This window comes from Carya illinoinensis, chromosome 6 (assembly GCF_018687715.1).
Source record: "Carya illinoinensis cultivar Pawnee chromosome 6, C.illinoinensisPawnee_v1, whole genome shotgun sequence".
NCBI lineage: Eukaryota > Viridiplantae > Streptophyta > Magnoliopsida > Fagales > Juglandaceae > Carya > Carya illinoinensis.
In genome coordinates this window covers 36,170,807-36,182,957 of record NC_056757.1, presented here as the reverse complement: position 1 = coordinate 36,182,957, position 12,151 = coordinate 36,170,807, and the positions used below count along the sequence as shown (strand labels likewise).

The 12,151-nt window shown below is 36.5% G+C and overlaps 4 protein-coding genes across 7 annotated transcripts; 3 read left to right on the top strand and 1 right to left on the bottom strand.

Moving 5' to 3' along the window:
- The first annotated feature begins 244 nt into the window (after window positions 1-244).
- LOC122312940 (FAD-linked sulfhydryl oxidase ERV1) lies at window positions 245-3,525 on the top strand. 2 transcript variants are annotated; one of them, XM_043127615.1, is made up of 6 exons: window positions 245-623; window positions 1,311-1,388; window positions 1,855-1,902; window positions 2,230-2,294; window positions 2,596-2,673; window positions 3,182-3,525. In XM_043127615.1, exons 1-6 carry the CDS (start codon window positions 357-359, stop codon window positions 3,309-3,311), a joined length of 666 nt encoding a protein of 221 aa, XP_042983549.1. In that variant the 5' UTR covers window positions 245-356; the 3' UTR covers window positions 3,312-3,525. The 2 variants fall into 2 exon arrangements, with proteins under 2 accessions (XP_042983549.1, XP_042983550.1); XM_043127616.1 differs by having other exon boundaries at window positions 252-566.
- Window positions 3,526-5,488: 1,963 nt separating this feature from the next.
- LOC122314047 (protein TRIGALACTOSYLDIACYLGLYCEROL 2, chloroplastic-like) lies at window positions 5,489-8,360 on the top strand. 2 transcript variants are annotated; one of them, XM_043129427.1, is made up of 7 exons: window positions 5,489-5,606; window positions 5,701-5,789; window positions 6,070-6,695; window positions 6,826-7,155; window positions 7,347-7,462; window positions 7,603-7,693; window positions 7,811-8,360. In XM_043129427.1, exons 3-7 carry the CDS (start codon window positions 6,177-6,179, stop codon window positions 7,901-7,903), a joined length of 1,149 nt encoding a protein of 382 aa, XP_042985361.1. In that variant the 5' UTR covers window positions 5,489-5,606; window positions 5,701-5,789; window positions 6,070-6,176; the 3' UTR covers window positions 7,904-8,360. The 2 variants fall into 2 exon arrangements, with proteins under 2 accessions (XP_042985361.1, XP_042985362.1); XM_043129428.1 differs by having other exon boundaries at window positions 5,490-5,606; window positions 5,706-5,789.
- LOC122314048 (histone deacetylase 6) lies at window positions 7,612-10,129 on the bottom strand. Of its 2 annotated transcripts, XR_006243584.1 has the most exons (5): window positions 9,937-10,129; window positions 9,666-9,820; window positions 9,364-9,489; window positions 9,001-9,268; window positions 7,612-7,850 (listed from the first exon to the last, which is right to left on the bottom strand). XR_006243584.1 is itself a non-coding variant. In XM_043129429.1 (4 exons), the coding sequence occupies exons 1-4, from the start codon at window positions 9,979-9,981 to the stop codon at window positions 9,139-9,141; spliced, it is 456 nt and encodes a 151-aa protein (XP_042985363.1). In that variant the 5' UTR covers window positions 9,982-10,129; the 3' UTR covers window positions 8,905-9,138. The 2 variants fall into 2 exon arrangements, 1 of the variants encoding a protein (XP_042985363.1); XM_043129429.1 differs by lacking the exon at window positions 7,612-7,850 and having other exon boundaries at window positions 8,905-9,268.
- Window positions 10,130-10,221: 92 nt separating this feature from the next.
- Window positions 10,222-11,609, top strand: LOC122314049 (40S ribosomal protein S29). Its single transcript, XM_043129430.1, has 3 exons — window positions 10,222-10,408; window positions 11,214-11,313; window positions 11,425-11,609. Exons 1-3 carry the CDS (start codon window positions 10,347-10,349, stop codon window positions 11,431-11,433), a joined length of 171 nt encoding a protein of 56 aa, XP_042985364.1. The 5' UTR covers window positions 10,222-10,346; the 3' UTR covers window positions 11,434-11,609.
- The last annotated feature ends 542 nt before the right edge of the window (window positions 11,610-12,151 follow it).

Here is a 12,151-nt window from a genome sequence, read left to right as displayed (position 1 = left end):
ACCATCGTGTTACTTCTTGAGATTATTACCTGCATCTCGAATCTGAATTTTTAAAATTTTTTTAATTAAAATTTATTATAGGTTTTGTGAAATACAATCATTTATATATATTTTATTAATATATTTATTTTATATTAAAAATAAGTGATAATGTATAAAAAATATGTAAAAATTTTAATATTTTGTAAATATTAAAACTGTTACCTGCCTAATTGAAATTGGTGGGCGTAAAGGTAAACTCTTTTTTTATTTTTATTTTTACTCCATCCTCTTCAGTGAGTTCCTCATAATAATATCATGCGAATGTTTCCAAACCTTCCATCTTCTGCTCTGTTTCCCGCTCTCTGTCCTCAAGAATGTCTGAAAATCCATTGCAGGTTCTCATCCAAACCTTTGAGAAAGTCTCCAACTCCGTTCAAACCCATCTCACCAATCTGATTGGCCAGCCTCACAACCCATCATCCACAAGTAATAAGCCCCTCTTGTCTTTCTCTTCCTCATCCAAAGTAAACCCATCAAGCATCGACTTGGCTCCCCTTCTCCAGCCCGAAGACATTATCAAGAAGGTCTCCGTTTGTACTTCTCATCCACTACGCCGACTCAATCACTTTGTTTCTCAAATTGTATTCGGAACTATTTCTCCCTTCTTACTTAGTTATTTGCTGCACACGTCATGGAGCTGAAGCTCAGTACCTGTTTGACAAAAGTTTCGAGAGGATAATTCGCTTTAATATTTATATGTTATTTCATGCGGGTGGGAAGAAAGGAATAAAACAGATATTTTTGTGTGGTTAAAGGTTTTGGAAGGAAACAAAGTTACCATAGCGATGATTATGTGGTGATATACATAATATTCTATTTTTAGCAGATTGTGTGTAACGGCTACTTGATGATCTCTTTGCCGATTTTCTTTTTCTGGTTTGGAGACAGCGGCTACTTGACAGCTGCTCGTGAGATTTCCTTTTGTGTTCCAATTATATAAAGCCATATAAATGGTTTCTGTGCTAATGCCAGTCTGGTGTCAAGTGTTGAATTGTCACATTTAATTCGCATAGAAGAGCATTTGTTTTGTCAGCTGCTTTTTTTATTTCATCAATCTAAGTTCTAACGGAGCATAGTTAAATGGCGATAAAAGAGGGGTTGCATTTGAGGGTTTTAACTGTGAGTTTCAGTCACCACTAGGGTGTGAGTTTCTTATTCTATCCAAAAATTTTACTAAAAGAGTTATGGGTTTCTCATTCATATGTTATGTTGTCACTACACATTTCTTGGGATTTTTTTAAACTCATTCAATCATAACAAATCTTCAGGGAAATTCTGCTGCACCTGTGACTAAAGAAGAGCTTGGAATGGCCACTTGGACTTTTCTTCACACCCTTGCTGCTCAGGTGCTCTCATATCCCTTTCTTTGATGATTTTTCATTTCCCTTCCCCTCCCGCCCTCCCAGATGGTTATATGCTTGTACTTTCTGAATTATCAGATGAGACATGTTTTTCAATTTCGTTACTTTATGTTTCTTAAATGTCCTCTATTTTTATTATTGCATGGGTCATATAGCACAGTTGTTGTCTAGCCGTTTATCTGTCTCTATCAATAACAGTTTTAGAGTGACTCTCTGTATAGATTTTTTTTTTTTTTAAAAAAAATAAATAAATAAAAATTCTCCCAATAGGCTTTTAAAAGCATCCTCAATGCAATCCCACGTTCATTCTGGGCAATGGTTTCTGCATTTTTTTCTCTATTGATGAGAGGTTCATCAAAAGAAACCTTTTATCATCTTTCTGTCATTAAAGTAAGTAGCTCTTTATCATTGAAAGTATGCTACGTTATTAAAGACCCTTTGATCTTCTCAGTATCCAGACAATCCGACAAGACAACAGAAGAAGGATGTTAAAGAATTGGTAAGTTACTCTGAGTTCGTACTTATAACAAATCTATACTCTTTTAATTTATTTATTAAAATTTATTCTTCAAGAAGCTATTACAATCATGCCAGTGGTTCTCCGTTTCTTCTACTTCAATTTTTGTATTGCACGTTTGTGTATATGACCAACTATTAGGAGATGCAAATACAAGGAGTACATTAATCAGTATGATTGATGGAGTAGTACTTGAAAGTTTGAAACCTTTATACACAACATGGAATGAGAACAGCTGGATGTTACTAAACTAGCAGCTGTCATCACTGACCATTACAAGCTACTAACATGATTGCATTCGTCATGCAGATGGCGATATTATCTCGAATGTACCCTTGCAAGGAATGCGCAGATCACTTTAAAGAAATTTTGAGGTATAATATTGTCTTCTTCATGCCCTACATGCTGCTCAAATAGGAAAAAAACTTTCATAATACCTGGAAGGAGTCAATCCTTGGCAATTATAGCATTACAGCTGGAATTTTATGAAGAGATGTTGTCTTATATTTGGTATCCTTTGTTACACAGTGAGACACACAAACACAAACCTTCCCCTCAATGGGAATGCTATGTTCATATAATCAATAACACAAACACCAAACATCCTCCAATATGGGGACGAAACTTTTGTATAATTCCTAACTTGTGGGTAAATCTTTGGTACATGTTTGACAGAACAAATCCTGTACAGGCTGGATCTCATGCTGAGTTCTCTCAATGGCTATGTCATGCACATAATGTTGTTAACAGAAGGTAACTTTTAATTGTTTGTCAAACGCAGCTGAGACTTAAGAGTCTTTCTCTGATGCTTATTTTACTCCATATAGAACACATTGATTGGTGGCAGTGTAAAATTTAGGGCAAATTTGTTTATTCTTGGAATTCATATGTCTCATTTGAACGAATTCATCCTAAAAGGTTGAAAGCCATCAAAATACATGGAAGAGTCACTACGATGCCCCGAGTGTGTGCACCTATGTATGTGTGTATCTGTCTACAAACTGGTATGCTGCTTAAATTGGGTGACCCAACTAGTACCTGAAAGATCGCTGTGGATCTTGCTGACCAGTTGACCAGTTCACCTGCTCTGGTCATCGGAAATTCTAGATGTTGTCTGACCTTAGTACCTAAGCCTTTGAAAACCAGAAAATTGAACCACATTGATTTTCTTCCCTTTTTATTTTTAATTTTTTTGTTTTTTTTAATGAAAGATTTTCTTCCTAATCATGTTAATGCTAATATGAGAGTGATTGGCTCACAGCCTCGGCAAACTGGCATTCCAGTGTGAGCGAGTTGATGCAAGGTGGGGCAAGCTGGAGTGCGAGCAGCGGGCATGTGATCTACTAGGGGATACAACAGAATTTGGGGAAGGAACATATAAAAAGTTGTAGGTATTGAATGCATTAGAAAGCAAATATTTTTTCAAATGGAAGTTTACAAGTGGTGATCGTTTTTGTTATTGTTGGTGATATAGTCCATCTTGGCTAGGGAGAAAAAAGAGAGATACAATTGACATGTAATTATTGTGTTGCAAATCCATATATTTGGGTGCTACCTTTTGTTTACCATCATTTTGCTATGTTAGCGTGCCGAACATTTGTAATATGTGGGTAACTCAGGAGTTCACTCAGGAACTATATACCATATATATATATATATACACACACAAACACACGCATGCATATATATCATTTTTCTTTAATTAAAAAGGGTAGGAGGGGGCAACTGGAGGTGCCTTCCCTACCCTACCTAATAGTTCCTATTCACTGAGAATCGGATATGAGAGGTCTACGTGGGGAGCTGTAAGCACTCCCTGAGGTCCACACACACGTATATCATTATGCTCTATTGTGCTACTTTTCTTTAGTTCTACATTTTGTTCTAGTATTTTCACCCGTTCTTTTGAGTTATGACAAGTTTTTACTCCTTTTGCGTAATTTCTTGACAAGAAACATGCATCTTAGGTGATTTATCAATTCACTTTTGTATTTGTGAAAGGGAGGAAAGTTTTTCCACATGACTGTCTCAAATTGACTTCCCTGTAAAATCCATAGGGGCTGGCTCAAATGGTAAAGGCCTTATGAAATTTTTCTCTTAAATTACTTGATGTTGACTTGTTGGAAATTCCTTGCTAGTGTCTCTGCACTTTGTGCACTATCGGAATTAGTCGGGATGCTATTCCTGGACATGCGGTGCCAATAAAAAAATATTTAGTTCAATAAAGCATAAGGTCTGAGCAAGCTTGGGTTGAGTAAAGTTAGATTTCCCATCTTTTTTTTTTCTTTTTGGCAAAGTAGATTTCCCATATCTCAGCAAATATTCCTTTTAAGTAGGCAAATATGCAGTCTCGTCTTTTCTATGTCGTGGCTTTAATGTCTACAACTATTAATAGATCAACGAAGTCGTAAAATTAGGATAAAATGCATTGAACTGATTACAAAAACCAGTAATTCAATAAATATCTCTCTCTCTCTCTATTTCTGAATTTGCATTTAAAGTTCCCAACTGATGAGTTCCACAAATATATTTGAAACTATCACAATCGTAATAGAACCTTCATTAATCTAAAAAAAATGCTCAATCCTTGCAAGAATTAATGAAAATACAAGGTGATGGAAAATTGAAAAATTAATGATGGATTCTTTATAAAAGAAAAAATGGGCCTTTTAAAATTTCCATAGCACTGATCTTGGTAGGGATGGTAAGATTCCAAATTTTGAACTTCTGAAATCTCTGATGGATCGGATAAAATCTGGAGACAATCGGAATTGAACTTATAATCTACTACAGATGGGCCCAAGCCTGAATAAGAACCATTAGGCTGGCAGATGCGGGTCACGTGTCTCACAACCGTAATGAAGTTGCGAATATGCCGCTCAGAGTATTATTAATAATCATATATTTTTTATGAATGTAAAATAAATTTAAATTTTAACTATTCTATTCACATTCGTTTTTATATTAAAATTTTTATTATATAACAATAAAATAATATGAGATAAATTTGATTTTGAGTATTTACATCAAATTTTTGTATTAAATTATTCATTTATTCATTATATAGTAATGAGTAATTAATAATTAAAAAATATTTAATTTTTTTAATTATTAATTTATTTTATTTTATCATATTTTACTATTCTACTTATAATTTTTATGTTAATTAGTAATCATATTCGAATTAAATTATGGGTTAAAAAATTATATTTTTTCAATTGTCATTTAATGCTAATAACCATAAATGTCTAATTAAAACTATCTATTCTATATAAATGTCTTAATTACAAATCAAATTTTTATATTTCTCATCCAACTGTATTTAGCATGATCCGAAAATAGAAATGAGTTCAAAAAAATTAATAAAATAAGAATTTACTTTTTGTTTCGTAGATATTAAATTTAATATTTTCTTTATAAATAATGTAATTAAAAAGCTATAAAATTTAGTAATGGCTAATCCGTTACAAATGAATTTTCTGTCTAATAATAAAAAAGTACACTATATTTTAGATACAGGGAATCCGTTAAGAATGCTCTAAAGCTACAAATACGACCAACTAGACGAAGGGGTACAAGTACAACTAGTTTAATATTCTCGTTGAGTCGAAACCTCGTCGCGCGCCGCTAAAACAATACGTCAGGGACTCGCGTGAGACAGTTCTCAGATTCCTCGAGTGCTAGTGAAGGTAAGTATCAGATATCCTAGTTTTTTGGCTTTTCGTTGGAGGGGTACTAAATTATGTATGCATTTTTCGACTTCACTATGTTCTGTTTGGTTAGAGAAGATGTGGAGAAGGAAAAGAACAGAAAGTAAATGAACTTGATCCTCATCAACTCTGTTAAAATACAAGTGATGACGTTCAGTTGAGGTGAGCCTTTCATATATCCTTCTTTTTCATTTTTTTTTGAAGAAAATCAAATTGACAGGAAGTTATTTCATTTATTGGTTATTGATGAACACAATTCATACGACTAAATCATCCATAAGATAAAAAGAATTTGCACTGATTCTAAAATTTCACTTTGATTTTATTTCGGTTTTGATAATAACTAAAGAAAGTTTAAACCCATCATCGTGGACCATTGGGAGTGAAGTTACAGCAGATGTAGTCTGTAGATTCATAAACCCGCTGTTCTATTCATCTGTAGTTCTTCGTAGCCCATCAGTGACCTTTCCAAACGTTGGAGCTCTTGCCATCGTTGATAAATCTACTGGTGCAAAGATTTCACATTTGGTGTCGACTGGTGAGTAAAAGATGATTGGAAATCCTATGCCCCGAGTTTCAACATGCCCGATAGTATTATCCCCATCACTTGTTACTTTCCCAAGCAATTATTCAAGTTGCTTGCCTCATTTTCCATTGAGATCACGAAGGAAACTTGCCCAGATAAGAGCTGCATCCACTGATACAGGACATAGCCACCTGCCCTCTGATGCAGAAACAAAGAACCCATTTGCCATGGTTTTGGATGTTCCTCGAATTATTTTGAGGCAAACATTGCGGCCATTGAGTGATTTTGGGTTTGGACGGAGGAGCATTTGGGAAGGCGGGGTTGGGTTGTTTCTAGTGTCGGGTGCAGTTCTTTTAGCTCTCAGTTTGTCTTGGGTGAGAGGGTTCCAAATCGGGTCTAAATTCAGGAAGTACTTGGCTGTTTTGGAGTTTGCTCAGGCTAGTGGTATGTGCAAGGGAACACCAGTGAGGATTAGAGGGGTGACTGTTGGCAATGTTATCCACATCAATCTGTCGTTGAAAAGTATCGAGGCAGTTGTTGAGGTGAGTTTGATGCCATAATCTTGTTGTGGATCCTAAATTTTGTCCATGTTTTCATCTCATTAACAAAACTCTGCAATGTGATCAAGATATTGTTATGTATAAACTTTAATGTGTCATCTTCTCTTTGTAGGTTGAAGATGAAAAAATAATCATACCTAAAAATTCCATTATTGAGGTGAACCGGTCAGGTCTTCTCATGGAAACTATAATTGACATTACACCTCTAGATCCGATACCAACACCTTCAGTAGGACCTCTTGACCCAAAATGTGTTGAAGAAGGTCTAATTATATGCAATTACCAAAGGATAAAGGGCGATCAAGGGATAAGTTTGGATGCACTGGTAGGGATATTCACTCATCTGGGACGTGGAATGGAGAACATTGGTATTGCCAATAGCTATTCACTGGCTGAACAAGCTATCTCTCTTCTTGAAGAGGCAAAGCCATTGCTTACCAAGGTAGTATGTGCTCTCCTTACTGGTTTTGTTGCAAGACGGCTATTGCAATAATATTTAGAAAAGCCACCATGCTGGGGCAGGCTAACATTCAATTGGCATTTGTGTGTCTGCGTCGTGTGCATGTATGAGCATGCTTCTACGTGACTGAAAAATGCACATTTATAATCAGCATTTTTGCGGTGACATTTCAGTTGAAATCCCTAGCTGAAGAAGTTCAACCTCTGCTGGCTGAAGTTTGTGATAGTGGTCTGCCACAGGAAGTTGAGAAATTGACCAGAAGCCTTGCGGAAGCCTCTGAGGAATTGAGGTGAATTATCCAAAATTTTCTTTCTTGTGTGCATGTAAATATTCGTCGAGAGGTGTTACATGACATGGTTAAAGTTTTAGTAGATTCCAACTAACTTCGAAATATTCATTCATATACATGCTTCTTTATTTATCGTGCAGAAGAGTGCATTCATCCATCATGACCCCTGAAAACACTGAACTGATTCAAAAGTCAATTCACACACTGGTTTTTGCCTTGAAGAACATTGAGGTGAGATCCTTATTAGCAAGCTGCCTTGAATCTTCTCTGATTACAAGGCATTAGTGGCCATTTTGATAATTTTTTTCTCTCTATTTGTTTCCTCTTTATGTCCTCCCACCATTGCAGAAAAAAAGCTCTGATATTCTGAGACTCATGGGCGATGATGCTACAAAACAGAATTTGAAATCACTTATCAAGTCTCTCAGCAGGATGTTGTGAAGACAAATGAAAGGGAACGGAACAGGATGCTAAAGTTATAACTACTTTAGATTGTTGAAAAGCCTAGTTCTGTATCATTCTGAGGAGAAACTGAAGCTTGGCCTTTTTGGAAATTCTTTTGGTAGCACTCGCATACAAAGTCTTTGACAGGAGAGGTACTCGTTGCATTATTTTCTTGGTGGATATGTGAATTCCCTGCCCTTAACCGAGTGAAGTTGCGAATGCTTTTCAATTTAGAATGCCTTTGATTCCAACTGAATTTGCATTCTCAGCATTTAGCTTAAAGGCTCCATTTGTTATAATCGGTTTTCTTGCAGCATCGAATTTATTTCATTGTTTTCTTCTTTATTTATTTACTATGTTTTGAATTCCAAGTGTGCAGCAACAGCTCGGAAAACATATGCAAGTGTAACATTTGAAATTTATGATTGATTCTTTACACGCGGATTGAATGGAATTCCATTTTCCTTGTATTAATTTCTTTTGTTTTTTTAAAACAAACATTTTCTTTAAATTTCTTCTTCAAACTAGGTTGGAAGAAACTCCTCTATTCTAATCAATCACATTTCCTGTATTTGTTGAACGCACAAGAAGTACATGTTTTTTTTTTTTTTTTAAGTAGTAAAGTATGTATTTCCGACATCGGCAATTTCCTGAACTGGAGAGGAGATTTGCTCAAGTCAGTTTAAACGAAAACTCTACCATTGTTTTACCTCATCAATAAATGAAATTTAAAGATGACAGTTATTGCTTTTCACTCTTGGATAATTTTGAATATAGTTTGAGCTACAGCAAATTTGAGACTTCGATTTCCACTGATCGATTCGTCCAAAGACACATTTGTGTTTGGTATTCTCGAAGGAGAACCCATCTCTACCACAAGGCCATGCAGCATTTATGCTGCCTTGGCCTAGTGAATTGCATGGAATGCCATTTTTGTGGTACACAGTAGGAATTGCAAGTTTAGAGCACCCAAGAATGGTAGTGGTGCACAAGAAACAGAGACTAGAAAGATGAGCATTCCAAGCTTTATATAATAAATTGATTTAATAGCTAATACAACTCGCAGTTTGATTCGAGTTTGAATGACTGGTAACCTGATTATATATAGTCAGTTCAAACTTCAAACACCATCCCATTCTGTGCACAAAGTCTACAAGGCTACAACGAGAAACTTGCCACTGCCTGATGTTGAACCTTCAAGCCTCAGATTGATAATGACTTAAGGTCAACCATTAAACCGCCCGAAACGGCGGAGCCTCGCCGAATTTCAGTATGTATGCTATCTCATGAACAGACCGCAGTTGTTGAATCATCTGAGCATCCAAATATGCGTCACAAGAGAAACACCAAATGGAAAGATCACTGTTTCAGAAAGAAAACAGCGCATGAGCAAGACAGCGTTGTAATAGATTGTCGAGAAAATTAAACAAGAAAACCAAATTGGAAATGACTATCACCTGTAGCTGAGTGCCAGACAATGATTTGTCTGCTGGTAATGCTGGAGCATGTGCTTGTTCACGAAACGGCTGCAGAGCACTTCCTTACAGCATAAACATAACCAGTTCTCACTCGGGTGTTGACACCTATTTGATGGCAACGATTTCCACAGATCATTATAGAATGCAATAAACCATTCAACGGGTAGGCTCTATTTAAGGTAAATGACAAACCTATCACCAGCATAGAACAGAGAGCGCTAACAAAAAAAGGCGAAAACTTTGGTGATATTTGTAGGTGGAGTCTAGATCTGCGAACAAACCTGTAGCAAGGAGTATCGGGGGTAGGAATGTGAGCGAGATCGGAAGATAGGGCATCCAAATGATCGCAATGAGTCCGAGCTTCAACCCACCCTGACTCTGCTCCGTACAGTGTTAATAAGTCTTCCTCTCCTGCTTGACCTTCAAGTCGGTGTTCCTGAGTCGATCATTCATAAAATCTTATCAGAACCTAAACTAATAAACCAACAGTCTAGGGATAAAAAAAAAGAGATTCTGAAAAGAATAAGAAGAAGAACCCTCAGTTTGATGTACCTGTGGACCAGGGGAGGATGATGAAGAAGTAGCTTGATTCGCCATGGAAACTGGAAAGAGGGACCGACTGCCTCAGAGAGAGAGAGAGAGGGGACTCTGCAGAATCTTTTGCGTATAGACGACGTCGCTCCGTTCTATTTAATACATTAAGCGAAACAATTCTGTGGGCCGGCTACCTGGGCTTGATTTGGGTCTTTCTAACTCTGCCCATAATCGTATAAAGTCCGAGCTGAGTAGGGTTTGGACTCGCCGATTCGACTCTTAACACTTATATATACCAATTTTCCCTTGATTATCCTGGCCTTGTATTCTGCTGCGTTTTCTAGGGTTTTATCAACGCCTCTTGCTTGCAGGCTTGCACTTGCGCAGCTCTTTGCAGATCCCACTTTCACTGAGACGCCAAAAAAATCATGGGACACTCCAACGTATGGAATTCTCACCCCAAGAACTACGGCCCTGGCTCCCGCGCCTGGTACGAATATGGATTTCCTCCAACCTGTTTGGTCCCCGAGAGAATTTTTATCGAACGAAAAGGAAAAAAACTAATTTATTGCATTCCTTGCGAGGCTTTTCCTTACTACGGAGAGTCACTGATGTTTTCAATTCTCTATTTAGCCTTCTTCAGTCCTTTGGTTGTCGCTTTATTGACTCTGTTTGCTATTTGTGTTTATTGCTACAATGATTGTTAGTTTTTTCAACTCAATTTTTTTTTTGGCGGCGTTGATTTTTTTTGGATAATTGCGCGAAAAAAGTCATTATTTCGTTAATTATGCTTGAAAACGATGATCCTTTTCTCTGGAACAATGACGATGCATTCTAGCCTCTAGTCAGGAGGATAATTCTAGTGGAAAATAACTGGGTAATTTACAACGGTTTCTTGTGATTAATTTAGTAGTGCATGCGGAAGCTATCTATTTAGGAATTACTGAATAGTAGTGATTGGAACAAATTAATGGTGTTAAAAATACTTGGTGAAAGAATAACACATGCTTAAGTTGAGGGGAAATGTCCTGCGGAATGATCTGATAGTGGTAGTGATAATATGGCCTTTTTTCTCGATGTTAGCCGTGGTGTGTTGAGTTGCTTCGTTATTTGTGCTTGTTGAAGTGCAATGATTTAAAAAACATTTCAGGCAGGGTGGTTTTGGATTGCGTGTTTGGAGTGCATCACTTTCTAGTATTGATTTTATACCTGGTTTTGGATTAGCTGGTTTCATGTTACCAATACCCATTTTGATTTTGATATTGTGGTGTTTCCTTTTCCCCTTTGTTTGGTAGTCGTGTGTGCGGGAATCCCCATGGGTTAATCCGGAAGTATGGGCTCATGTGTTGCAGACAGTGCTTCCGCAGCAACGCCAAGGAAATTGGCTTCATTAAGGTAATGATCTCTTTTTCAGCTGGTCAAGTATGCTTTACAGAATATTAGGTTCTGATGATTTTCTAATCGGATCTCTCAATTGGATAAACCATATGCTTTTGTGCCTTGCAGTACCGCTGAAGGGTTTTTTCAATTCTCTGTCCCACAAGAACAGATGCTTTGCCTGAACCACGTTCTGATCTATTCGTTCTAAGGAAATTTTGATTTTCTGTTTAGTTGATCTTTTATGGAACTTTATTTGAATGCCAGAATTGGAATATTTTTGCCTTAAGTATTTGAAGTTCAATTATAATTTATTATCCTGTTCACTGTCGTTATTTTTTTTAATTATTATCTGTTTATTTTCTCTTGAGTATAATGTAATATTAGTAGTTGGTTTTAAGAGAATAAGCTGGAAGAAAAAAGGCGTGAAGTCTTTTAGGCTTTACAGTCAACCGTAGATGCTCTTACGTGATTACAAACATTTGCGATCAATGCTTGGTGGAGAATGTGCAACTAAGATCAAGGATCAATACTTTAATTACTTCTTTATTCGAAATTTTTAAAAATTGGCTCGGAACTATAGATACCAAAGTAGTTGTTATATCACGAATTCGAGTCGTTTCGTCCAGACTAAAACATCCAAGTATTATGTATCAAAGCTAACAGTCAGATGTTTGGATCAATGATGACAGATCATCTGTGTTAACATGATCACTGTTTCAGACGTTGTAGTTGTCTCGTTCCCCATTTCTCTGTGGTGCCTCTGCCTTGTATCATTACTCTTGTGGTTCTGTCCAAGAGTTGTGACGCAATTTCTCGGGAAAAATCATTATTTTTAACCAAGAATGATGTAGCT